The sequence below is a fragment of the Bipolaris sorokiniana genome (genome assembly GCF_000338995.1).
Source record: "Bipolaris sorokiniana ND90Pr unplaced genomic scaffold COCSAscaffold_18, whole genome shotgun sequence".
NCBI lineage: Eukaryota > Fungi > Ascomycota > Dothideomycetes > Pleosporales > Pleosporaceae > Bipolaris > Bipolaris sorokiniana.
In genome coordinates this window covers 87452-112589 of record NW_006911912.1, presented here as the reverse complement: position 1 = coordinate 112589, position 25138 = coordinate 87452, and the positions used below count along the sequence as shown (strand labels likewise).

General features: G+C 52.0%; 7 protein-coding genes across 7 annotated transcripts in view; 3 read left to right on the top strand and 4 right to left on the bottom strand.

Moving 5' to 3' along the window:
* Positions 1–206, bottom strand: part of COCSADRAFT_30964 (uncharacterized protein) — a gene marked incomplete at both ends in the record, with an annotated part of 982 nt that extends 776 nt beyond the window's left edge. Inside the window, one exon of the mRNA XM_007707000.1 lies at positions 48–206. Coding sequence (XP_007705190.1) covers positions 48–206 — 159 coding nt within the window. The remainder of the gene's footprint in view (positions 1–47) is intronic.
* Positions 207–2517: 2311 nt separating this feature from the next.
* COCSADRAFT_41379 (uncharacterized protein) lies at positions 2518–2987 on the top strand (the record flags this gene model as incomplete). Its single annotated transcript, XM_007707023.1, has 1 exon — positions 2518–2987. A coding segment is annotated over one exon (234 nt), but the record flags the coding sequence as incomplete, so codon positions are not given.
* A 100-nt stretch (positions 2988–3087) lies between these two features.
* Positions 3088–4486, bottom strand: COCSADRAFT_30962 (uncharacterized protein; the record flags this gene model as incomplete). The annotated part of the gene is made up of 3 exons (XM_007706999.1): positions 3088–3636; positions 3730–4063; positions 4401–4486. 3 exons carry the CDS (start codon positions 4484–4486, stop codon positions 3088–3090), a joined length of 969 nt encoding a protein of 322 aa, XP_007705189.1.
* Positions 4487–6746: 2260 nt separating this feature from the next.
* Positions 6747–12874, bottom strand: COCSADRAFT_165059 (uncharacterized protein; the record flags this gene model as incomplete). The annotated part of the gene is made up of 4 exons (XM_007707111.1): positions 6747–7068; positions 7130–12601; positions 12788–12814; positions 12870–12874. The coding sequence occupies 4 exons, from the start codon at positions 12872–12874 to the stop codon at positions 6747–6749; spliced, it is 5826 nt and encodes a 1941-aa protein (XP_007705301.1).
* A 2191-nt stretch (positions 12875–15065) lies between these two features.
* Positions 15066–16058, bottom strand: COCSADRAFT_348168 (uncharacterized protein). The gene is made up of 2 exons (XM_007707110.1): positions 15247–16058; positions 15066–15177 (listed from the first exon to the last, which is right to left on the bottom strand). The coding sequence occupies exons 1-2, from the start codon at positions 15957–15959 to the stop codon at positions 15117–15119; spliced, it is 774 nt and encodes a 257-aa protein (XP_007705300.1). The 5' UTR covers positions 15960–16058; the 3' UTR covers positions 15066–15116.
* Positions 16059–17730: 1672 nt separating this feature from the next.
* Positions 17731–19545, top strand: COCSADRAFT_30959 (uncharacterized protein; the record flags this gene model as incomplete). The annotated part of the gene is made up of 5 exons (XM_007706998.1): positions 17731–17881; positions 17904–18015; positions 18181–18286; positions 18312–18444; positions 18524–19545. The coding sequence occupies 5 exons, from the start codon at positions 17731–17733 to the stop codon at positions 19543–19545; spliced, it is 1524 nt and encodes a 507-aa protein (XP_007705188.1).
* A 1709-nt stretch (positions 19546–21254) lies between these two features.
* On the top strand, positions 21255–23652 carry COCSADRAFT_259839 (uncharacterized protein). Its single transcript, XM_007707109.1, has one exon. The coding sequence runs from the start codon at positions 21524–21526 to the stop codon at positions 23309–23311; it is 1788 nt and encodes a 595-aa protein (XP_007705299.1). The 5' UTR covers positions 21255–21523; the 3' UTR covers positions 23312–23652.
* Positions 23653–25138: the final 1486 nt, after the last annotated feature.

Sequence of the window (25138 nt, the reverse complement as noted above, 5' to 3'; positions counted from 1 at the left end):
GTGGGAAGCGGGTTTGCGGTGAACAGGGATTGCATGAGGCCACCCACCAGGCATAGCAGGTGTGACTGGGTTGGTGTGCCTTGATTGGGAAACACCGGAAATTTGATGGTCTTGCGTGCAAGGGCACTTGGTTTCCACGTTTGGAATGGAGGTCCGGGGGTAGTTCGATGGAGAAATTTTGACTGCAGTTCAGACGGTTTAGTCATGCCATGGCTTTCCTTTCGTTCTGTGATACGAGGGTCGTTCTCCGCGAGAAGAATTCAGTCTTCACTCGTGGAACGGTCTGTGGGAGAAATTTTGAAAAGGTCATGGAATTCAGATGGCAATTGGGATTGTTTTCCTAGTACATCACGAGTGATGGCCACAAAGCATAGACATCAGTCAGAAGAGAAAAAACGGTGTTTCAAGTTCAATTGCTACGAATCGAGCCCAACTAATTACAATTACCCTTTGCGATACCAAGGGAGTGCCTATAAGCGAAGACCTAAACCTCTATGCAATGCACTCATGTAAAGTCATAGCCTACTAAGTAGCAAGCTTAATTGAAAAAGATGACATTTACAAGAAGAAAGCAGCGAAAGCACCAACACCAGCAACGAAACCACCGACGTTGAGAGCAGAGGCGGCACCGGTGAACTCAGGAGGAGAGGAAGGCTTGACGTAGCCACCGGTCTTGGTGGGGTATCCAGTGCCAGCAGCAGGGGGGACACCGGTACCGGCAGGGACAGATGGGTAGGGAGCACCACCAACTGGCTTAGATGGGTAAGGAGCAGCAGGGACGGAAGGCTTGCCAGGAACGTAGGGAGAAGGAGGAACACCAGTACCGGTGGGGTAGGGAACGGTGACGGTGATGGTGGTGGAGCTCAGGCAAGAGGTGGTGTCAGGGCTGGGGACCTTGGGAGTCTCAGCGGGGTAGACGGGGTGGCTCTCCTGGGGGACAGGGACCTTGGGGGTCTCGGCAGGGTAAGTAGGAGGCTGGCTGGGGACCTTGGGGGTCTCAGCGGGGTAGACGGGGTGGCTCTCCTGGGGGACAGGGACCTTGGGGGTCTCAGCAGGGTAGGTAGGAGGCTTGGAGGGAGTCTCCATGGGGTGGGTAGGAGGCTTGGAAGGAGTCTCCATGGGGTAGGTAGGAGGCTTGGAGGGAGTCTCGACCGGGTAGGTAGGAGGCATGCTGGGGGTCTCAGCCGGGTAGGTGGGAGGCATGCTGGGAGTCTCAGCCGGGTAGGTAGGAGGCTTGCTGGGAGTCTCGACCGGGTAGGCGGGGACCGAGGTAGCAGGGTGAGGAACCTCAGTGGAGCAAGGCTCGGATGAGGGAGCAGGACCCGGGACCTCGGGGTAGGCCGGGTAGGCGTTGTAGCTGGGCGCAGCGGCGGCAAGGCCGGCGAAGGCAGCGATGGCAATGGTGTAACGCATTTTGATTGTTGGGTATTAGAACTTGAAAGGTAAAAGGTGAAGTGGTTGGTGGGAGAGGTTGGAAGAGAGTTGGCGAGATTGAATTATTAAGGATAGTATTAGGTTGAGGACAACGAATGGACGACTCGAAGGTCAGGGACTTGATGCTCGAAAGTTGGCTGTGAAGTGGAGAAGAAAAGTTGAAAGGCGAGCACTTCGTCAGCTTATGTAGCAAAAGGAGATTGCAAGCGTCGTAGCGCGGGCCGGAAACATGTGGCCACTGAAAGGGGGGTGGACAGGACAGGCGACAGGGGCGGAGACGTCGAGGCCATGCAAGTGGTCCAGCGGGTGTCAGGACTAATGCAGGTCCCAAGTGGCCCCCCGGCGCTCGGCTGGCCAGTGGCAGGGCGGGCGTGCCTGATGCTAAGACGACATGGGCAGGTTGCCTGCTAATAGCGGCCGTGGCTCTCGTGTTGGCTAAATGAACCGGCGTCGAGGCGCCCTGAAGCGGGAGACGAGGCGTCAATTCGCACCCGCTGGCACCCATTCGAGTCGTGCGCTGGCCGGCGATCGCAGCAGGGAATGCTCAGCTTGCTCAGGAGAAACGTCTTATCGGGCTGCCCGTTGAGCGCAACCCCTCCACTGCAACTACGATACGGCACTGGCACTGGTATCACTATCCCGAAATAGTCTGCACGGCCAAGTGTCAGCGTTGCAGAGTCTGCAGGGCGTGTCAGCGATCTTCTTTTTGTTTGCAAACACTTTTCCCGCCGCGCCCTCGTAGCGGTGGACCGCGTCGTCAGCTCCTCTGGTCGTGCGCTGCACACACCCACATGGTATATACCCACACACGTCTCACCTGTTGCTGGCGGCGATGCACTCTCCTCAGACGTGCAGCTGTGGGCGTGTGGGCATGTGTGCACATGCATATGGATGGGGTGGAGCAGGCAGACGGCGTTGCATTGGCTTCAATGTGCACGGACGGAACTGCTTCGCCGCCTTGCCAAGCCAGTGGAAATTAAGCCTTGGGGCGTCACCGCGTTTGGCCTAGTGCGCTTGCTCCCTCGCCTGTTCGGGTCTTACTGTGTTACCGTCTCCCTCGCTGCTCCCAGCTCATCTCGGCCTCACCTTTTTCTCAACAAGGCCCAGACCACTAAAAACCCTCGCGATGTCGTCGCCGGCTGTCGTCATCGTTCCCACTGCTCGTTGCTCAGTGGCACTCTCGTTCCCTTGGCCTGGCTGGACACACCCCAACCGACGACGTTTGTTGTCGGCTCCCTGACCGCCTCGGATGCTCTCACAACACGTGCCCCACGCCTGCATTCAGCCAGAAGACTCACCATGCTCAAAGTTAAAAATATCCCGGTTGGCCATCGGCAATAGCATCTGTGTCCGCACCCCTGCTCGTTGCATTCCACCCGTCACCTAATCAATGTCGATCGTACGGTTCTCCATGCCAACAGTCTGCCGTTTTGGACCTGTCATGGCACCCATCCCGGTCCTCCTTTCCAGCCGAAATCAAGCGGTCAGATGATTCACGAATGTCCAATTGCGCCACTCTTCTCTATAGGTCACATCCACATAGTGATTGGTCTTTGATTATTATTATTATTATTATCATATATGTTCATGCTGCTCCTTGAACAGTGACAAATACTCGATGCGTTTCCCTCGTAGCCAGCCCGTCGGCTCTTCTTACTCGACGTACTTGATTGCAATCTGCGATAGGCTATCGATAACACTATCAGCAACTAGCTTGTCCTCTAGCACCATCTTGATAATCGTAGCACCCCTCAGATCCTCCACCCAACCAGTGCTCACCTTGGCACTAGCATTTGTGAACACCACACTCCCAAAGTCTGCCAGCGGCAAACGCCCTCCAGCGGAAAAGTCCTCGATAATCCATTCTGCATTGCCGTCGGCCAAGAAAGAGTCTGGAGGCGCTGTCACATCCATGCTGATATTGTTGCTAGTGTTGACGTTGATCAATCGAACATTCCCCGTGGTCACTGATGTAGTCACTATATCCACTTGGATCACATCCCCACCTGTAACGTTGAAATTGTCCAAGCAAGACGTCTCGTAGCTGAACCCCTCGTACCATGCCGTGTATGATACCTTGCCGGATCTTTCAACAGCCCAGTTCACACCACCCTGTAGCTGGGACTCAAAGTTAGAGTCACTGATACCCACCCATGCGGACGCCCATTCTGTGTCGTTCGAGGCGCCAGTGTGCTTGGGTATCTAAATCGTAAAACGCCCCGTAACAGACGCAAAGTCACCCGCACAAAGCTTTTTGGAGAGCATGGCACCCGCCCAGTTGTCTCAAGTTACTACCTGGTGTGCATTCTCTGTATACCTAGCGATGGATCTGCACCGCATCCTCAAGGCTGTGCTGTCTTGGATGGGGGGCTGTGACAGGTACTGATGGTTTCCATAGACCCGGGTGCCTACTTTCGGACAAAGATTCGTAGTTCTAGAGGAAACAACAGTGATCATCCATGTGTATAGGAAAAGGAAAAAACTCAGTGTTTGCATGAGGGGTATGGTTCCTTGATAAGGTTTCGATGGTGGCTCCCAAAAAACACTTAGCCGAAGGGGATTGGTGTTGCATTTGCATTTGTGGTGTTGTGCACAATCAATTCGTGGATAACGCAAGAACGGCGTATCGCTAGAGATGTGTGATAGTACTTCAGTTGTTTACTACTAGGACAGCGAGGAACCAGTGCCCATCAGTCAACATCCATCCTACACGTTTCCAGGACTGTCAGACTTCGAGTATATTTCTTTTGCTCTCTGGAGCCAGTTGCTTTGCACATCGGCAACAATCACACAGACCCTTCGGAGAAGCTACGACCGGCACTTGCACAAACAAACTCGGAACCGTGCGGAAAGAACAGTGCGCAATGAGCGGGAGGCCCCTCCTGAAGCGTCCTTGATCAACAGGGGCTGCCCCACACTTGCCTTGTACGTCTCACACACCCATTGACATTTGATTTTTGTCTTACCCAACAGCTCGCCTCACAACACAAGCAAATTCTCTCTTCCATATCTGAAGCCCTACTCCCTCCCTACGCTTCTCCGCTGACATCATGTTTGACACAGCTAACTGACGCTACAGGCATCACCGAAGTTTCGCTGACCAAACGATCATCGCCTACCTTGAAACAACGACTTCGTACCTCCACCAACATTACGTTGCATTCAACATGCGCTTAGAACGTGTAGTGTCAGTCCGTCGAGATTTCATGTTTCCAAATACTCACACTGGACGTATTGGAATCTCACTCGGCCCTTGTTGATGTCATCTGAGTATGGCGATGACCGGGCGCATCCACCTTTTATTATTACTATCTACATGAACGAGTGCGTAATGCCAGGGGTTCCCAAGAGCTATCCACGGATCACTCGCCAAAAGCATTCCCCTGAGTTCAGATTCCGATGACGTCATTGGCATTCCAGCTTAGAGAATCGCACCCAGGAATACCTTTCATAATCCATGGGCAAGCAAGGCTCCAGGTATGGGTGCACCATTCCGGGATACCCTACCATCAAGTGGATACCCGGAGATCTTCCAAACATCTCCATTGATCATGCTCTGTGCCAATGGCCAGTCGCACAACCCAATTGACATTCGAGGCTCGACCTTGCGCACCCAGCGTACCGATTCAACTAAAATAAGCCCTGAAAAAAGATTGCGATTGGCAAGCCTGGGATCCATTACAGACTTTGAGAAGCGCCCTGTGACATAATGAGCCTCCATTTTCCAGCTCTTTTCTTTCTTTTGCTATGACTTGATTCCAAGTCATCCTGGATGCAGTGAAGCCCCTGGACCGATCTTCTTCTCTATCTGTCTGGCCGCGTGTTCTTTCCAGGGTCCCTACAATACCATTTTGAGATCTCCCTTACTCACTAGTTGGAAGGACGTCCTATCAGAAGCAAGTTTTGACCGTATGGAATGGTTCTGCTGACATCAGCAGCTCCACGCAGAAGTCCAATGGAACCTAATGATTGACATGGGCATTACCACTTAACAAGGATACGACGCATTCTATATGGGAACCGGGAAAATAGCCCTCCATATTTTTTTTCTTCAGGATGCAGTATCCATAGCCTGGTGCCGGTTCCCGTCTCCTTTCTGCCATCTCTGTAAATCCACGTCTGGTCATTTCCAAGGATCCCCGCCTATATGACGCGCGGCCGCGGCATGCCGGATGAAATGAGAAAAAAACCAGATTAGCCAGAATCTTACAGTCGCTATGTATGTCTTTGGGTTTGAGGAGAGCTTTGCTCGAGGTTACAACTGTTAATCGGAAACACCTTTCACACAGTGAATATGTGACCTTATGAACAAAAGCACACCATACCAGACGTTTTTTCATCCCTACACTACAACTGCTGTTGTTCGTAGACGCAAAACACTTGTTTCGAAACTGTACCAGAGGATTTTCGTATCATCTTCCCGGGTATCTTCATGCAACATGGAAACTCACACGTCCACGCTCTAAGGAATACCAATAAACACCAACAGCACAGAGACATGGTTGAGCTTTGTAGATTCTGCAACTGACAGCTTCCTTACGTTACCCCATACAACATCCCAAACGAGATAGCCAGCGAGAGAGAAAAAACATGTGCCAATCCGTCCGCTGCTACAGCTCCGTCGCCAATGGTAAACGAAACCGTTCAAGTGCTTGATCAGATGCCCTCACAATCGGACTTGGTATATGAGACTGACATGTATCGGAGTCCGTCATCAAACCCCACACCAGTAGATAGTAAGATAAGAAAAAAAAGAAGAGCACAAAGACGTCATATGGAAACAAAAGCATTTCATATCCCAACTGTTCCATATACACATAACCCAACTCTCCCTCTTACTTCGATACATATATAGTTACATACATGCATATATTCCCATGGGCCCCCCTCATCCCGCCAAAAAGAAAAAGAAAAACAGGAAGGGGGGGCTAAAACTCTCCAACGCGACCCAAAATGCCCTCTCAAAACGCCATGCTAATACGCACATACGCGAACACGCACACGCATACATCGGTAACTCTCCTCTCACTCTCTCCTTCCGCTCGGGATAAAGAGCCAAGTTTGAAAAGCAAAAAGAAAAAAAGAAGAATCCGACGCAACCGGGCTTGCATCTGCCCTGTCCATCAGTCCGCCCGCCCAGCCTTACGTCATACAATCAATAAGACGTCAGAGAGAAGAAAATAAAATAAAAGAAGAAAATACCGTTGAAACGCCCTCCCCCCATTCCTGTGACAAAACAAGAAAGAGAGTTTGCTTCAACACTCAAACATTGCCTGTCTACAGGTTCTTATCGCCGGTTGTTTCTTTCAAACCTAAGCTTTCATCTTGCCCAGGAATCCGTCAAGGTCAAACTCTTCATCGTACTGCTTCTCATCCCAGAGATCACCCAATTCGTCTAAGAAGCCCTTTTTACCCTTTTCTCTCAACGCACCTGTGGCATCGACGGCGTCGTTTTCATCGATGCCAGTGCCGTCGTCCTTGGCATTTGAAGGCGGTGCAGGTAGAGCAGAAGGATCGTTTGAATCAGCAGACACGTTGAAGAGATCAAGGATCTGATCCGTTTGCATCGATTGCAGACCGGCGTTTTGTTGGTTGACAACCGTCGAGGCAACGTCGATTTTGAATCGTTGGAGGCTGTTCACGAGGGTTAGCGTTTGTGAACATGTTATGTAGTTAGGAAAAGGTGAATACGTACTTTAGGATCTTCTCCTCCAGGGTACCGCGTGTAACAATGCGGTAGACGTTGACTACCTTCTTTTGACCAATACGATGCGCGCGGTCCATGGCTTGGATATCCTTTTGCGGGTTCCAGTCGTGCTCGACGAAGATGACGGTGTCAGCACCAGTCAGATTGAGACCGAGACCACCAACACTAGTGGTAAGAAGCAAGACGTCGTAAGACGGATCTGTGTTGAACTTGTTGACAATCTCTTGTCGCTTGGTGGCTTCAACACCACCGTCCAGACGCATGAACTGAACAGATGGCAGCAACTTCTCGAGCACATTGTGCTGCACCATGTCCAGCATCTCCTTCATCTGGCAAAAGACGAGGGCGCGATGCTGGGAGACAGCTTCGGGTAAGTCGCCGTTCGCATTCGCCGACTTGTCGCTGACAACGTCTGATGCTCCAATACCACAATCGACAAGCAGATCCTTGAGAGCCCCGAGCTTGGGTGCGTGCACAATATCATCAATCGTAGTGTTGTGCTTTTTGAGGTACTGTTGAGTTGACTCGTACGCCCTGTTGGTAGGGCCCTTGACAACAAGCGAAGGCGAGTTGCAAAGTTTCTTCATGTACTGCAAAGCCTGGAAGATGTGTTGCTTGCTCTCACGATCGGCATTGCCAGCCTTGGACTGGATTTCCTTGCCTTGACGCTTGGTAAAGTCGTCAAAGAGGTTGCGCTGCAGCTCGGAAAGATCACAGTAGTAGTTCTGTAGAATCTTGGGTGGTAGATCATCCAGAACCTCTTCCTTGAGACGACGAAGGAGGAAGGGCAGCACTTGCTTGTGAAGAGCCTCAATGGCCAAAGCACCCCGTTCTTGCTCCTTTGACGAACTCTTAGCAAACCGAGATGCAGCAATGGGCTTGGCGAAACGCTCTTGGAAGACCTTTTCGGTACCAAGGAAACCTGGCATGAGGAAGTCGAACAAAGACCAAAGCTCAAGAACGTTGTTCTGAATTGGCGTTCCGGAGAGGATGAGGCGGTGATTCGACTGGAACTGCTTGACAGCCTGGCTTGTCTTTGACTTTGAATTCTTGATCAGGTGTCCCTCGTCTAGGACGCAGTAGTTCCAGTTGATGGGCTTGAGGATATCGGCGTCGTTGCGGCAAATGTCGTAGGAAGTAATGACAATGTCTACCTTGTCAAGGTCGTTCCTATACTGATTTCGGATTGGCGGAGAGCCTACGTAAGCGACGCAGCTGAGGAAAGGCGCATATTGGCGAATCTCCTGCTGCCAGTGACCAGACAGGGTGGGTGGGCACACGATGAGAGACGGTAGGCGACGGAAGTTTGGATCCCCAGATTTGGCAAACTCGTCAGCACGCATGTGATGGTCACTAGCCACCATGCAAAGAGTTTGCAGAGTTTTACCAAGACCCATATCATCACAGAGGATGCCGTGGAGGTTATACCGATTAAGGAATGCCAACCAGTTGACACCATCTTGTTGGTAGGAACGGAGCGTTGCCTTGATGCCGACAGGAATCTCAAAAGGCTCCACCTTCTTGGCGTCGAGCATTTGAGCAACAAACTTGCGCTCTCGGTCTCGGCCTTTGAGCAGGGAGTCTGGAAGACCTGGTGGATCGGGAATACCCGACTCGAGTGGTACGAGTTTGACCAGTGTAGCGAAGCTGGTTGTGGCGAGTAATCGGACGTCGTTGTCTGAATCACTCATTCGTCCAAGGACAGGAGTGATGAGGAAGATGACATATGGCAGGATTGCATCGTCCATCACGTGAATGAGGTGGTAGATGCACTCAATTGCTCCCTGGCGAGCATGCACGTTACCACCATCACTAATGGTTGGTAGCACACTCTCGACAAGCATTGTAATACCCTCAACAGACATGACGCTGCAAATGGTCGCAAAGCACTTAGCAGCTGCGTACCGCAATACGTACAGCTTGCTCTGTAAAGCTCTAGCAATGAGTGGAAGGAGTTCCTTGACAAAACTTCTCACGCTTGGATGCAGCTTGCCTACCAGAGCGCGTAAAGTCGACAGTCCATCGACAACTTCTTGTCCAAAGACACCGTCTTCATTGAAGATTTGCGGGGGCAGCGACGCTTCGGTGAATGCCTCCTTGATCGGCCGCGCAATCAGGTCCTTCAGAATGGGCACCTTTTCGAAAACCTCGGCACCGAAACGTTCAACAACCTGTTCCAGGCCCTCGCGTGCACCACGCTTGGTGATTCTCGCAGCCCGTGACTCCTCTGCGAATCGAGCAGCGTCTGGATGGTCACGCACGTCTTCGTCTTTCTTAAGCGTCAGGATACCGGTTTCAATGTGCGATTGCCCAGCGAATTCGGGAGTTTCTGCCGTCTCCATGCAGTAGAATTTGACCAGGTTGCCAACAACCTTGTTCACCACGCCCGATCTCTTGCCATTGACTAGGTGTACAATGTAACCGGCAACTGCAGCTGCAGAACGCTTTTGCAATTCCACATTTTCCTCCTTCTTGATGCTATCCATCATAGCCTTGATAGGTGGTGATGGCTTCTTGGGAGGCGAGTCAAGCGCCACAAGTGCGCCAGCAGCAGCGGCCTTGATTCGGATATCGCGCTCTTCCTTGATGTTCTTGGCTTCCTGGATGCTGGCTTCTACTTCTTTGCGCGTCGTCTCTAGATTGGCTGCAGCGATCATACGCGAGGAAGGCGTCATAGCCTTCTTCAGCTTCTCGTATTGCACAGTAACCAGCTTTTCGGCATCTGTAACTCCAAAAGCATAGTTGTTTGTAAATGGTAATCCTTGGACAATAGTTGAAAGGTTTGGCAGGTTCTGCACGTGTGCTTCCTGGAAGATGTGGAGCAACGACGAACATTGCGTGCGAACAATCTGGAGTTTTGGTACAAGATCCTCGTAGGCTAGAGGCCTCTCGCCTTCTACCATGGGCAGCAAGTGTTGGACGAACAACTCGGCCAACGCGTCCTTGGTTTTCAGGTTCTTTCCAAACTCCTCGATAATGATGACAGCCGTCAATTGAGTCGTGGAGTTGGGTGAGGACAGTGGGCTTACCAGCCTGGACTTGAAAGCCTGAAGTCGCGATTCTTCAGGCCAGGCGCCCATGGCTGTTCCCAGAGCTTGGGCTGCAGAGGTTCTGGACCTGATCATGACATCTGCTCCAATGAGTTCCAGATCTCCAGTAATCATGTGTCCGTCGACGTTGTGAGATTGAGAGGATGGTGTTGGTATTGCCATGTCGTCTTTTCCTGGGCGGGACTTCTTTCTCCTCTTTTGGGCTGGTTCGGCGCCATCGGGCGGTGTCGATTTCCGGCTCATCTCGGTATTCGGTGGCGGTCCCATAGCTTGCCCTGAAGGTTTGATGAGAAGCGACTTGTCTAGGGAAATGGGGTGGCGAGAGACTCCGATGGGTGTAAGGGTGAGGGGAACAATCGCATCCAATACGGGCTCCAGATGGTCGGGTAAGTGACTACCCAAGCTTGCAACTACGGCATTCCAAAGCTGCATTGAAAGCTTCAGAACGCCTTCATTGCGCTCGAGCAAGATGTTCTGGAATATCAACTGCAACGCCTTGCTGTCTATCCAGCCATCTGAGTCTTGGCTTTGAATATTGAGGAATGTGATTAGTGCACGCAACACAGCCGCACGAACGCTGGTAATGGTATGTCGTAGGAAGGGGAAGAGGCGAGGGACGAGCTCATGGAATGACTGGCTTGGGTCTTGGCGAGCGTTTGCTTGCATTGCCTCGAGCACTTGAGGGAAACCGCAGAGCTTAGCCAGCAAGTCCATGATGAAACCAGTACTAGCGCTGAGATCATCCTGCAAGCTAGAGAGACATGACCAGACGACATTCATCAATCCTTCGAGTGCCTTGGGCCGCATCTCGATGAATTCCTTTACGACAGGAATTAGCGTTGCGGCACTGATGGCTCGGACATCATCATCGTCATTACTCAGGCCATTGGTGACTGCAGCGAGCACACCATCCATCAAAGTACCATCTTGAAGGAGCAGGTCGTTTCGCACAGCGACAAGGTAGCGCAAACCAATCATACCACCCTGGCAAAGGGCCCAGGGTGCACTGAGAGGGTTGGTGTCAACAGGTAAGTCCTGATTCATGATTAGGCGATTGAGGACTCTGAAAGTTGCCAGCACATTGTCGCCAGTCATGTATTGCAGCAAGGAACCGAGTGCTTGTCCTGCAGTTTCACGTATTGGTGCAATGACATTATCACCAGTGAAGTCTGCAAAGCGATCAAGCATGAAGATGCAGATCATGCGACACGCCAGGTCGTTGAGCCATTGTTGATTGAGCTGATCATTCTCGGCTCGAGTGAGCCCCTTCCGCCTTCCGGCGCCGGCGCCGTGCACACGGAGGATTTCTCGAAGACCCATGGCAGCCCCATGACGGACCTCCCAGGTGAAGTCAAAAAGTTCGACAGCAAGATACGAACACACACGTTCGAATGGCCACTCTAGCCCAGCCTCCTCAGCCTCAGCCTGAAACGATGACTTTTCGGGTACGGGCGCGCCCTTGAACTCCTTGACAAATTTGGCGTCATCGTCTCCGCCGTTGCGCTCGAGCGAAAAGTAGTCATTTACACCACTGTCGCCTTCATCGCCGTTCTCGGTCTTTTCAAGCTTAAGGGCAATTGGATGGGGGCGACTGGGGGTTTCTACTGTTTCTGATTGTGAATCTTTGCGTGAGTTTGCGTTAAAATCAACGATTTGGACCTTGTTAGCGCCTCCAGCAGCATTCTTCTTTTGCTTGCGTTTGAGGGCGTTTTGTTGCCTTTTACTTAGTCCCTGGCCGTTGGGAGTCGCCAAGGCAGGGGGAGGAGAAGAGGCTAGGTTCGAACTGTCGGCACGTGGGGCATTGGTGTCGATGCGATTTGGTGCAGGCGTCTTGGGCCCGGGTGTTTGAGGCATGATTTCGTGGGGTGGGGAGAGGTCCTCGGTCCATGGACCCTCGAAGCCAAGGCGCTTGAGAAGGGTACTCTTCTGGTACTCCAAGCGCTCAGCGGGGTCCATGGCAGCCAGCTTGTAGTCATGCTCCTTTGCACCAGAGGAAGCCAGGACTTTACCAAACTTGAGGATGGAGGGGAGGTCGAGGGTAGCTAGATCGAGTCCGTGGGAGAGAGGAGGCAAGGCAGCGTCGCCATTTTCTTCTTTCTTGACGGGGCCATTGCTGTCTTCGGACTTGACATTGTGATTTGACTTGGACTTGACGCCGGGTTTGCTGGATTCATCGACATCATCATCATCATCATCATCAGCAGCATTGGGATCAAACTTGTCGGCGTTAGCAGCAATGCCGCCAATGGCCTTGGCGGCAGCGACTCGAGTCTCCCAGCTCTTTGATCTCAGGTAAGGGATGACACGGGTGAGGAGGTTGAATAGTTCATCGGGATGTTGTTTCTGGACGTCAGCGAGTTGGTCGGCTGCTGTGTTCCGGATCAATGCTGTGCTGCCCGTCTCGAGGAGCCTTGGCACGGGTTAGCGAGCATGCGACAAGGGTGGACTAGAGGGGACAAGAGGGGCAATGCTATGTCGGGGGGTGTGTGCATGGCACGGCATGGTATGCGGGGGACATGGCAAGTATTTTTGTTCTTTCTGGCGCGTCGGGATGCAGTGCAAAGCCATGTGCAAAGCTGGAGTCGGGTGCACTTACGTGACGAGACGGTCCAATCTGGTGGCACTATGGCAGGGTTAGCGCGACATGCATGCAGCAGCCGTGGGAATATGCGACAAACCTCATCGTGACCAGCGGGTGGGTCTGGCTATGGGCGCGCGGCCAAAGGGATTAGAAATTACTACTATGCGCCCGCAGGCGAATGCCATCGAAGGCGCACCAAGTGCACACACAAACACAGCGACACACACAGCGCGAGAAGCCTCTGTGGCGGGGGTGCTGTGGGCGCAGCACTGGAGTTGTCACGTGACGGGATGGTAACTCGATGCGGTGCCGCGAGCGCGTCGGAGAAGGTGGGCTGCGGGCCTATCTAAGAGAATGAACAGGTCATTAAGTAGGCTGGATCACCACCAGGAACGGGCTAGTGGCCTGGTCCGTGCGTCCCGTTTCAGGGAGTAAAGGAAATTTTTCGCGACCTCCAACGGCGCCGACGAGCGTGTCGTGCTCGCATGTACTTGGAGCCAGAGTGTCTCGACGGCCATGCTGTCTCTCTGCGCTGCTCCGTCGGCCTGTTGCGCGTGCTCGTGTCTTTGTCGCCGCCTTCTATCAGCCTGTCTGTGACAAGGTGGCCTCTGCGCCGCACTAGCCCGGTTCCATCACCGCCCCAACGCGCCTGCCCACGCCTCACCACCACCTTCCACTTCTCTATCCACCATCCGCCCTTTACCACCCATTCTCCATCACCCCCCATCGTCTATCATTCACACTTCAAACTCTACCACTCTCCCTAACCCCTCAAAACCCAGGCTGCCAACCTACTACCCTCTTTTCAAACTCCACCCAGCCATCCATCCCAGCTCGGCGGGAGTCGCTGACAAGGCTCCCAGCCAGTAGTAAGCCCTGCATCGTCGCTGCTCACCACAGCAGCAGCAGCAGTAGCAGTAGCAGTAGCAGCCTGCAAACGGCAAATACCTCTCTTTCTGCCTTGCTGGTCTCATATCCATGCACACCCATTCACACACGACAACAACTTTGCAAACGAAAAAAACATCCATCCTTCATTTTTCCCATCACCACAGCTGGCGGATGCACCGGACGGGCCCCCCGTGTCGTGAGCGCGTCGCGCACACCCGATTACCTCTCGCTTGGCCAACTGATCTACGTGCGCCGCTGCACCTAGCGCATACTTGCATCGGTATACCAGCCAACCTCTTGTTCTATCCTTTGTCCTTGCCTTGCCCTGCTTTTGTTTTGTCGAGTTTTCCTGCACCCTCTGCGATGCCCATTGCTGTCCTTATCCCAAAGCCCTTCCTGTCCCATGGGCCAAAACGGCCCATTACCTTTCCCCGCAAACAGCTCTGCAAAGGAGTGTCCGTGAGCTCAATTTCCCGCCCTGGGTTCAACATGCAGGTCAACGCCCTCCGTGCCAGGCAATTTGGTTCATCGTACCATTGGTAATCTGGTCCGTGTAGGCTGCAGACAGCGGTCCGCTCTGCATCCGTGCCTGGTACATATGGTTGCCAAGGCTTATATTGTGAGCATCCGCGTCTTGCGTCTTGCGTCTTGCGTCTTGCATCTGCTCTTTCCCAAACAACAGGTTGATTAACACGCGCCACACTTTATTGACGACAGATACCCTTGAGCACGCAGGATCCCCCTTAATAAATAAAAAATAACACAGCATCCGCAGCATGACTCTACCCGTGTATACATATACTTGTATATATAAACTTGATGATTGCTGGCTAGTCAGGCGTCCCGATGCATAACAACAACACGCATCGTCATCGGAGCTTTTCCGGTGTTGTCATGCATCATCCACTCTTCGTAATCCGCGCTCAATTAACAATGGACCCAGAGGCACTGGCTTCCGATACTTTGTGTACACGTGCTCATGCCTGCTAAGGGGGGGGGGAGCAAGTTTCCTTCTAGAAAACTTGATTCTATGTGCGCCAAGCACAGCAAGCATCACTACTGTACATCTTGTTCTCTATTACACGGGAGCCTTTTGTGGCCGCCTAGCGCCACTATACGTATCATCCACATGTCTATTTCCGTGTCATTAGCCTCGGTACCTACGCTACGCTATCTAGTACCGCGGTGCGCATTATCTGCACATCCATTTGCCTATCAGCGGTACGTACATACCCGAGGTGAAAAGATTCAACCCCGAAAATGGCCATTCTTTCCCAGAAACTGCAGCCAAGCCCCATCCAAACCCAGTACATCATCAAACGCTCGCGCGACGTCTACCCATGGTAATACCCCAGAGCACGCGTACGCTCCCCAACTCACGCACTTGTGCTCTCCACCTATCCCACACTGCCCTTAGAACGTCTCCAAGTGGCATCCGACACGGGTGGATATACTAATCCCCACGGAGCAATGCGCGGTATTCTTCAAGCTGCATAAGCGTGACTTCAATTTCACTGTTTGATTGTTTAGTATACTACCGGATATGCGTGAAGGAACAGGGGGAGGGCGGGGGGCCTACTTACCCAGGATCAGGATTCTCACCGGCGACCAAGTTCTGCAACCGGATTTCTGCTGCCGACATGAGAGTCGCAAGACTATCTAGTGTGCGCTGGTCTTGCCTTCGTTGCTCTGCATAGTAACCGTAGTAGTGGTCGTAAAGCGATCGACCTTCTGTGGTATGTAGCGATAGCGTCGCAACAGCGTTGCGTCTGCCTCCTACTACTGGCTCTGGTATCCCGGGAGAGCACGCATACCTGATATCGTTGGTCTTGACATCTTGCTTCCAATACAGCACATCGGTGTGCGGACTCCGCTTGTTGGACTCCTGGTCTGCAACGTATAGTTTCATGTATCCGCGCTTGAACTTTGCAAACGTGTCGAAGCCTTGGGAGCGCAGGTAGTAGCATAGATGCAGTGCCTCTCTTGCTGTTGGCTTGAAATCCGATGGCGAGATCATTTGCGTCCACTTGCATGCTTGCCGCCCGCTGAGCATATCTGACGGGTAGGATGCTAGGTATCTCAAAGCCTTGAGCTGGACTCGGACGTAGTCAAGTGTTCTCTCGCTATCTTCCGTCTCTTCGGCTTCATCGTATACGGTATTGTCTAGTATAGACACGATTGTGGTAATAGGCTGGATCAGTGTCGGTTGCGCTGGTGTGGAAGGGGTGACGATGGGAGCGTCTTTGCCGCATACTAGATATTCCAAGTTATTCGTGTTGTTGGTGGTCGGATCCATCTTTGAGCGTTTGTTTTATATAGTCACGGAATGCAGTGGGAAGTCGGGTACAAGTAAGATACGGTGCGATGTCTCTGGGTGAGACTCTGGAAAGGTGAGAATGCTGGGATATTCGTCAGTCAAGCTGATGCGCAATTGCGGATCTATCTGTCCGTACGTGATATTTGCTCGGTCAGAAAAACGATCGATCCTGTTCGACAGTAAAAGAATACGGAATACAAAGGGCGTTATACCTCACCTCGCAAAAGCGAGATGAGAAACGTTGATAAATGCCACGGTGGAGATTTTAGCGGGATACTGAGACCGTGGGTGAAGGTGAGCAAGGCAAGAAGGACAGACCAACTTTTCTCACCACACGACTGCCCTCTGTGAGTCGGATCCCTCCACGTGTAGTTCTTCGCTCTTTCTTCAAGCTGACAAGTGAGTGTGAAAGTGATTGCTCGGCCTTAACTGAGTGGTGCTTTGCCCTTTGTAAGGTTGGTGGGTCGCCTGTAGTACCAATCATGACTTCAACTTTGCCAATCACTGTGTTGAATGGAGAACAAAACGCCATGCAAACCATAGGAGAATCGATGTATGGTTTTAGCTATACATGGCTCTGGCAGTGCGTTTTGACGCGAAGAAAGATGGTTCGGTAAGGCGTATACCAGAAGTCAATGTATCAGCCTGGAGACTGTCTTAATAACGCTTGAGGAGTGTTATATGATATTTTGGTGCTAAACCAAGTACGCAATTCGTCAAAGGCAGTTTTACCGAGAAAGAAAACGTTTTGTGAAGGTTAACAAACATGAAATTTGCTCCCTCACTTATCTGATTACACGAGGTTGACAGTGTTTGCAAATCTCTGATAGATTCATCCGCATCATCAATGCAGAATTTTCTTAGTTCAACGATAAGAGGTCAGTTTAATGTTTTCAGAAAGATAACATTGGCCTGTAAATACTCAAGAAGGTAGTCTGGCAGCTTCTTTTCTGCTCAGGTGATCAATGGTGTGTTATTTGTATGCTTGTTTAGCTAGCGGGTTGTAAGTCCTTCGAAATGACACAGGTGAGCTTCTAGAAGCATTACTACCGCAGACTTGCCCTTGGTAACAGTGATAAGCTAAATGCGTTGCTGAGAGAAGAAGATGTATGCTCGACACATGCAAGATACAGTGGCTCCATGACGAGTAAAATGATAACGTTTTTATCCGCCGCCCTTAGGCATGGGACTAGGAGGGAGTTAGCAGGCCTCTTTTGTTCTTCATGTATTTGAGTATTTATGCATTTCAAGATTCACAATCCTATGTTTGACTATGTGAACGGTTACAACAAAACATTATGTTCATGAGTTCATACACCTAACTCATTGACATTTAATTTGCTAAGCCTTTGCAGTACTTCTATTTCTCTTGCCTACGACACACTGGTCTACATCCTACAAAGGCCCCTTTCCCTCTCCACAAAGTACTATACACCAACTCCCAACAAGGAGTAAAATTCCCAGCACCCCCAGAGGCACTGTCAATGCTAGACCACAAGCCTAAAATGACTATCCTCCTGTAACCCCCTATACCCACATCTCTACAGCCCCACACGTGACGTTACAGCCTGTTTTTTTGAAACAGACTACACTAGTCTACATCCACCCAAGATCACTATACACACACCCACACCTCCTTCCACATCTGCCGCCCAAAAAACAAAAAAAAGCTAATGACTTGCATCTCACCCTGAACCAAACAACTTGACAACGGGCAGCACGCGGCAAGTTGCTCGGAAGCCTTGGCATCATGGTGGTGGTGTGGCGGTGGCGAAAGAAAAAAAGGGTTAACAGGCCGAGGTGCGGCAACAACAAGCAAATACAGCCCCTCCCCTCCTCGTGTCCGGAGAAAGATAGACCAGGACGATCACAAAGGGACTTTGCCCGTTTGCCACAGACGGGTGTGCCTGTCCATCACTTCAGGGACTGCGGGCGGGAACAAGCAATATGATGCCACTGCTGTTTGCCAGACTCGTGAGGCTGAAAGGGGGATGTCAGGTACACAGGGTCTAGAATGGGGAAGGGTGTGTAGAAGGTATGACGTATGCACAGCCCATGATCTTGATTTCCAACCCTCTTTCCCTCTTCTTTCACCACGTCTGCTTTCTATCTTATATTGTATTCTAGCCTTATTGGCTAGAAAGTCTAGTTTTTTCTTGCCTTTCTAATGTCGGTGAGGGATTAGCTTGGTAAGGTGTAGTTGGTTGGTGCCCACCCGAACCACACCCCTCCTCTGCCCCCCTCCACACGTGTCCAAGTATGCCCGCATCCGTTTCAACACCATGCATGCGCAAAACGCGCATAGTGTGCGTATCGGATACACATAACCAGACACCCAAGCTACCTCGAGGTGACGTGCTTATCCACGCCGGCGACTTGACGAATCAAGGGAGCTACAGCGAATTGAAAAAAGCTGTGGAATGGATAGAGAAGCAAGATTTTGAAGCAAAAATTGTTGTTGCCGGTAATTTACAATTCCTATCTGGGTTGAAATGGTTGGTGGGGCTGATGAGTTTTTTTTTCTCTTGTTCCTTCCTGAGCAGGCAATCACGAAATCACACTCGATTCGCCGTTTTTCAACAAGAACAAGGGCTCGTGGAAATGGCCCAGCGACCAAGACCCCACGGCGTGCAAAAAATTGTTGGTCGATTCAAAGTCGATTACGTACCTTGAGCATACCACTACTACGGTCGAGCTTACCTCACCAAACGGACCGGGGACACGGTTCACGGTATTCGGTAGTCCGTATACGCCCCAACAAGCGAATTGGGCCTTCCAGTACCGAGCAGAGGAAGCAGAAGACGTATGGAATAGGATTCCAGATGGGGTAGACATTGTCGTGACTCATACACCGCCAAAAGGGCATTGCGATGGATCGGCAGAAGCTTCAAGAGACGGCAGAGAAGGGTGCCCGGCTTTGTTACGAAGATTGTCGAAGATCAGACCCAAGTTGAGCATCTGCGGTCATATCCATCAAGGACGAGGCGTCGAGACAGTACGGTGGAGGACTCAGCCCTTGGACCAAGCCACACAGAGTGATAGTGGTAGCCTAGTGCAAAGCGTAGAATTCTGGAGCGATCCAGGAAGAACTAGCAACAAAATCTCCTTAGTTGACTTGACTATCAAGTCAAGAGCAGGGCGCAACTTGGGCTGCGATACAGGGCTGCCACGTCAAGGCATGCCTGACTCGATGCAATATGGTACTATTAGAAACCAGGCTGCTGCGTCTCCTGCGCCGGATGTTACATGGCGTCAGCCCCCATCCGGTGATGGGAACCTTGTCCAGACGTCGAGCCTCACTGGTATTGCCCTTGAGAATAATGAGGCGCGGTGGAGAGGAGAGAACCATAGTAAAAAATTGAGGAATGCGGGACATGCATGTCTCAACGATGGATGCAGGACGGGTCGGGCTTTTGAAGATGCAGAGACGGCGCGTATTGAGACAACGACAGTGGTCAACGCAGCATACCTGGGCCCCAGGATTGCTGGAAAGCCTACCGGGCACCATAAGCCGATCGTAGTCGACGTTCAAGTGCCCGTGTGGAAGTGTCCAGACGAGGAGTGAATGAGGTGGCTGATGTGGGATGACATGTGCAGTGCAGCGTACCTGTCGGACATGATATCATGCTTGGTGACCAGCACCTGTTCTCGAGTGTGCACAAGACATGTTCGTCGCCAGTTGTGCTGCGCAATAGTGGAGGACCACGTAGAGGGACCTGCTTCGCCAGGAGCCTGTGGGTAGGATATGTCATTATTGGGCGTGACACGCAGAAGAGCCCCGCCTCACCCCGCATAGGCGTATCTTATCGTCCAACCACGCCAGGGCCTAACATGTGCCAATTCGGGACGGATCGAGTGGGAACAAATCTCACATGGGACAAAAAATCGTCAGCCTGGCGACGCAAGCGCCGTGCCCTGACCCGAGTTTTGACGGCCCACCGGGGAGCCCCTCCATGAGCCAGCTGCAGTGCGGAGGATGCGCAGTCATGCCATGGTGCCCCCCTAGGGCCACCAAGACCTGGTGACGGCTGGTTGAGAGATCGGGATCAGGTTGTCTCAGAGGGCTGGTCAGGCCGAAGACAGGTCTGGTTGGGTGTTGGGCGTGACGGGGAGCCGGCCGTGTGCCTTCGGTTGCAGTGTGCTCCATCTGTGGCCAGGACGGCGGCGTGGATTCGCTGTGTGTTGCAAAGTGTCTTCAGCGGGGATGCTGACCGTTCTGGCTCGCTTGCTGGGCCTCGCAAGTCATGCCGGCTGAGGGGAATAATCCTATCAGATGCAATGGAGCCCCAAGTCTCAAACGACCATGTGGCCGCTGGTGGGCGTGATTGGACTGGATGTTTCGTAGGCGCTGTGACCGATGCGACGTGCAGCATGCTCATGTGAAGCGGCGGCGGCGGCTTGCGCGATGCGATAGCATGGCCCCACGGAAGGGCCTGGTCTAGGTGTAGGAGAAGGCGGACGGAAGCCGAAAGCACGCGGTGCCGTGACAGCCTTCAGCCCTGAGTAGAGGACCACTACCACCCGCGCAAGGTTGGGTAGGCCAGTCATGCTTGCGCGAGGCAATACAGACCAGCCGCAGCATCGCCAGGGGGGTTCCTAGAGCCGGTCTACTCATCAATCCTGGCGCAGCGTTATAGTAAACCGCAACGCCCCAGGTGCTTGCGGGCTGGCTGACTGATTTGACCATACTGCTGTCCATCTGTCCGCATCCACCCTCGACTGCCCTGTTTTTTTTGTGCCTCTCCTCTTCTTCGCCATCATCACCCACAACGGCGTGCGATCGATGCCAACCATTGCCCGCCGCATTTTATTGGCATAGTAGCATATTGGCGTCGTTGAAACGGTGACGTCGCAGCATCCACACCGCAATTCCGCACCCGTAGAGCAGCGCTGCCGGGCAACCACGAGGCAGCTAATCGAGACCATTGTTGCGGCGCAAGAGAGGAAAAAGTAAAAGAAAACAAGACAACACAGCCTCACTACTGGCGCCCTAAGCACACACATACTTTCTTTGTCAGGCTTGTTTAATCCGCCTTTTTTTCGCCATCACTACGACCTTCTGTGGTCTTCGATGCGAGCGTCTGTGTTCGCGGCTCGGTCCACTCTTCCTTAGGTCAGCGAAAGTAACCCGGCCCAGCCATCCTCGTCATCCCCCCTTGCCCAGACACGTTCGCCGTCCGCTGTCCGCTGTCCGTCTTCCGCTCTCACCACCCAAGCACCACGCAACACGCACCACATACCCGACTCTCCTTAAAGCCCTTTGCCACCAACCGCCTGCCGGGCCTCTCTCTCGCTACCTCTCCCCTAAATTGTGGCGCTGCCTGTCTGCGTATACATACCAGCCACGCCGTCCATCCCATCCATCCCAGCTCCGCCACAGGCATTGGCTGCATTGACTTTTTCCCCGTGCCTGTGCCAGCCCAACAGTCGCCCTGCCGCCTCGACGGGCTCTCTATAAAGTATACGCGAAGCCCCACCGTGTAATCGATTAGCACTACTCCCCCATCCAAGCCCCGCCTCCCATTCACATACACACAAACACCATGGACTTGGATCCCACGCCCGACCACTACAAGGCCCTCGGCCTCGATAAGAGTGCCACTGCCGCCATCATCAAGTCCACATACCGCAAACTGGTACTCAAGTGCCACCCCGACAAAGTCACAGATCCCGCATTGAAGGAGCAGAAGCAGGAAGAGTTTCACCGCATCCAGCAAGCCTATGAATGTCTCATCGACGACGAAAAGCGGGCTCATTATCACGCAGTCCTCGAGCTTGACAAGCTGCGCAAGGAAAAGGCTGCAAGACAAGCCGCTGCGCCACGCGACAGGACTGCGCGCTTCGACGTCCCAACACCTGGTGGTTCGTCTTTTACTGCAAATGGTCCCACGCGGTACGCCACCGAGTACCGCGCACCTCCATCGTCGCGTGACGATGCCAGCCGTTACCAAGAACGCGAGCGCGAGCGTGAACGTGAACGCTCCCACCACCAAACTTATACATCCAAGCCTACTGCGCCACCCCGATCCAGCCGCGAAAAAGAGTCTTCAAAAAGCAGCAGATATGCCAAGGAAGACCGCGGTCGATCAGAACGTGAAAAGGCACGTGCCAAGGAAGTCCGCAGCGACCGCAAGTTCGCATCTGCTGAGAGTGAATCATCAGCCGACGAGAAGGCGCGCCACGAATCGGGATACAAGATTCGCACTGAAGAAGATGCTCGACGCAAGGCTGCTGAAGAGCGCCGATCCTACGAAGAAGCACGCCACACTACTCTGCCCACTCACCGCAAAATGAGCGTACAGGCCGAGGAGGCACTTCGCTATCAGCACAAGTCGCGTGCACAGGTTGAAGAGGAGATAACGTCATCTCGCCCTATGCCTGCTAGAGCATCCTCTCGCGATTACTATGCTGCCGAGCCTCGCTCTTCCCGCCGCGAGTCCTCTCGCGCTGAGGCTCCTGTGCGTAGGTCTTCCGCCAGGCCTAACAAGGATCGCCCTTCAATGTCGCGTCGCGAAACTGATCGAACTGATCGCGGTATTCCCGAGGTCGTAGATTGGGCCGAGGAGAGGCGCACTGAAGAGAGGCGCCCTCCTATGTTCAAGCACTCGACATCGTCGCCCATTGAGCTTGGACGTGGAATCCCGCAGCGTTCCTACACTGAACGACTACCGCGACGTACGGAGACTTCGCCACCCCCAGCACCACCAGCTTTCCACCGCTCATCGACGATGCCCATCCACCCATCGTCCTCGCGCAGGAAAGAGTCAACTGCACCTCGATCTTCTGGTCTACGCGAAACTACCACTTCCGAGCAATATGCCAACCCTGAAAGAGATACCTTCTCCACCATCCCACCGGTACAACAGACTACGCCCAGCAGCACTAAGAAGGTTTATTACTACCCGGTTAGTGGAGGTGGTGTCTCTGTCCGTCCGGATGAAATTCCAACCGCCGCTCGTCACGTGCCGCGCGAACCATCACGCTACCAACGGTCGCCATCGCCATCGCCAATCGGCAAACCCCCGATTGGTGCCAACCGTCCGGTAGAGCCCACCACTTCCTACAAGAGCGCGCCGCGCCCATCCATGCCGAGCCGCAACGAGTCGTACCGTACAGTGTCACCCGTTCGTGGCTCCGAGGATCGCGGACGTTCTGGAAAACCTAAGCTCTACGGAGAGATTGGACGCCAGCCTAGCTTTGACCCCAACGATGTGCAGTTCAGTCGCCGATATGGCCCAGAAGATGTCAGATGGGCTCCCAGATCCGGCGAGCCTGACAAGGGATACTCTACTAAGCCTTCTTTGGGAAGGACTGCAACATATGTCTACTAGGCATGTCAATGAGTGAGAATGACTTTACCTCATTAACATTTACATGGGCAAATTCATTTGCCTCAGGATACCCCCATAAACCCAGGTATAACATTTACCGGGTTTTTTGCATTTATTGGTTTTTGTTTTCCCTGGCGTTTTTAAGGTTGGGTCGAGTTGTTTTCTAAAGCAACTCGCATTGTGTGTGTGTACTTTCTTTTTTTTGTTGACGAAACCACGCAAGTGCTGCGTTGGGTCCCAGTCTCTCTCCAACCTCCCCCGCCTCCCTTACCCCACGGTATATATTCTCGTGCTTCGTTTATTTTTGCTTTTTTTCGATTCTTGTCTTATTTCCCCACCTTCGTTCCAATACTTGTTTTTCTTCTTCTTCAACCGATTGCCGGTTGCTCGATGCGACCCAAGAAAGTCAACCAGTTTGACTTTCTTTTTTCATTATAGACGCGAGTTTCTCTTTCTCACACTCGCTTTTTTTCCCCTCATACCGGGTAAGGGAAAGGCGCGGGACATAGCATTATGTCTACACTCTCGCTTTTCACAAGAGGCTCATGTACGTGCACGAGTCCAACGAAATCACCCGTCGTTTCTGCACGTTTTGTGTCTTTTTTCTTTACAGGCATTTACAAACCTACTATATAAACTATTATTACGGCCAAATTCTTTCTTCCTTCTTTCATCCCATCTTTTACACCTTGTAGTCTCGCGACGATGCAAAGGGGAAATCAAAGTATGTAGTTTTGCCAGAATAGAATTGTCATCACGCTTTTCAACCATATGCCATGTTTTTGACATCAAAGTGACTAAGAAATGAAAATCAACTGCTGACCTCACGTGTTGTTGTCTTCAGAGTGATGACGTTCAAATTGCGCAGCAGCAAAATGATATCCTTAGCTGACTAAAAAGGTAGAAACCAAACATACTAAGGTATGATATTGCTTAATAAGTGACACCTAACTAACTAGTTAACGTGCGGGATCAGTAAGCTGCGCACCCCAAATCCCACTAAAAATCAAGAATCGCAACTGTAACGGTGCAGGCAAGACTACTCGGATCAGTATCGGCGGTAGTGTCACTCAGAGGCATATGGGAGTGCGTGGGACATCAAACGAGCCTTGATTCGAATAGACACCTATAGACCTTGTACGAAAGGATATCAAAAATCTATCGAGCTACTATGGAGAACGGGTGGGGTTTTATATCAGCAGATCTGCCCTAGGCTAGTTCGTGCCCATGTTCGGATCCCTTTCGGGTGTTGGTTCGGTAGGTACTCGAACGGTTACAGCAACAGCCTATATCTCTGCAACCACCAAATAAAAAATAAACAAGAATTTGATACTAGAGCTGTATTTATAGGAATATACTAGCCCTAGATCAAGAAGCTAATATCCACCATATATATACAAAACTATGTAGAAAAAACTAAATTTTAGGTAACGTGATGGATAAGCGAGTCGCGCAGGCAAGCGAGTCGCGCACCCACTAAACCTACGCACCTCTATAAGCGTATAGCGCCACCACAATGTAACTATCTTGATATATATTAATATAATATATTAAGTAGTACCTATAGTATCTTTCTTGCATGTACGCGTATTATGACCAGTCTCTCTACACCTACTACAGCGCGCAAGAGCCTGGCGACTAGCACCTGATCGCTCTCCTCCTTGACGCTCTTCATGAGCAATCTGCTAATCAGCCTCACGCTGAGCAAGTAGATCCTCTCCAGCTCCCTTTGTTAGCACTCCTTGCTTCTGTATTCGCTTTTTTTTACGCTGCCTACGCTTCGTTACTGCTGCATTAGCTCTCTCAAGGCTAGTGATCCGATCGCGC

Coding starts and splice junctions, on each gene's coding strand:
- COCSADRAFT_348168 (XM_007707110.1), bottom strand. CDS start 15,959: ATGGATCCGACCACCAACAACACGAATAACTTGGAATATCTAGTATGC. Junction 15,178..15,246: donor GGTGAGAATCCTGATCCTGG/GTAAGTAGGCCC, acceptor ACAATCAAACAG/TGAAATTGAAGTCACGCTTA.
- COCSADRAFT_259839 (XM_007707109.1), top strand. CDS start 21,524: ATGGACTTGGATCCCACGCCCGACCACTACAAGGCCCTCGGCCTCGAT.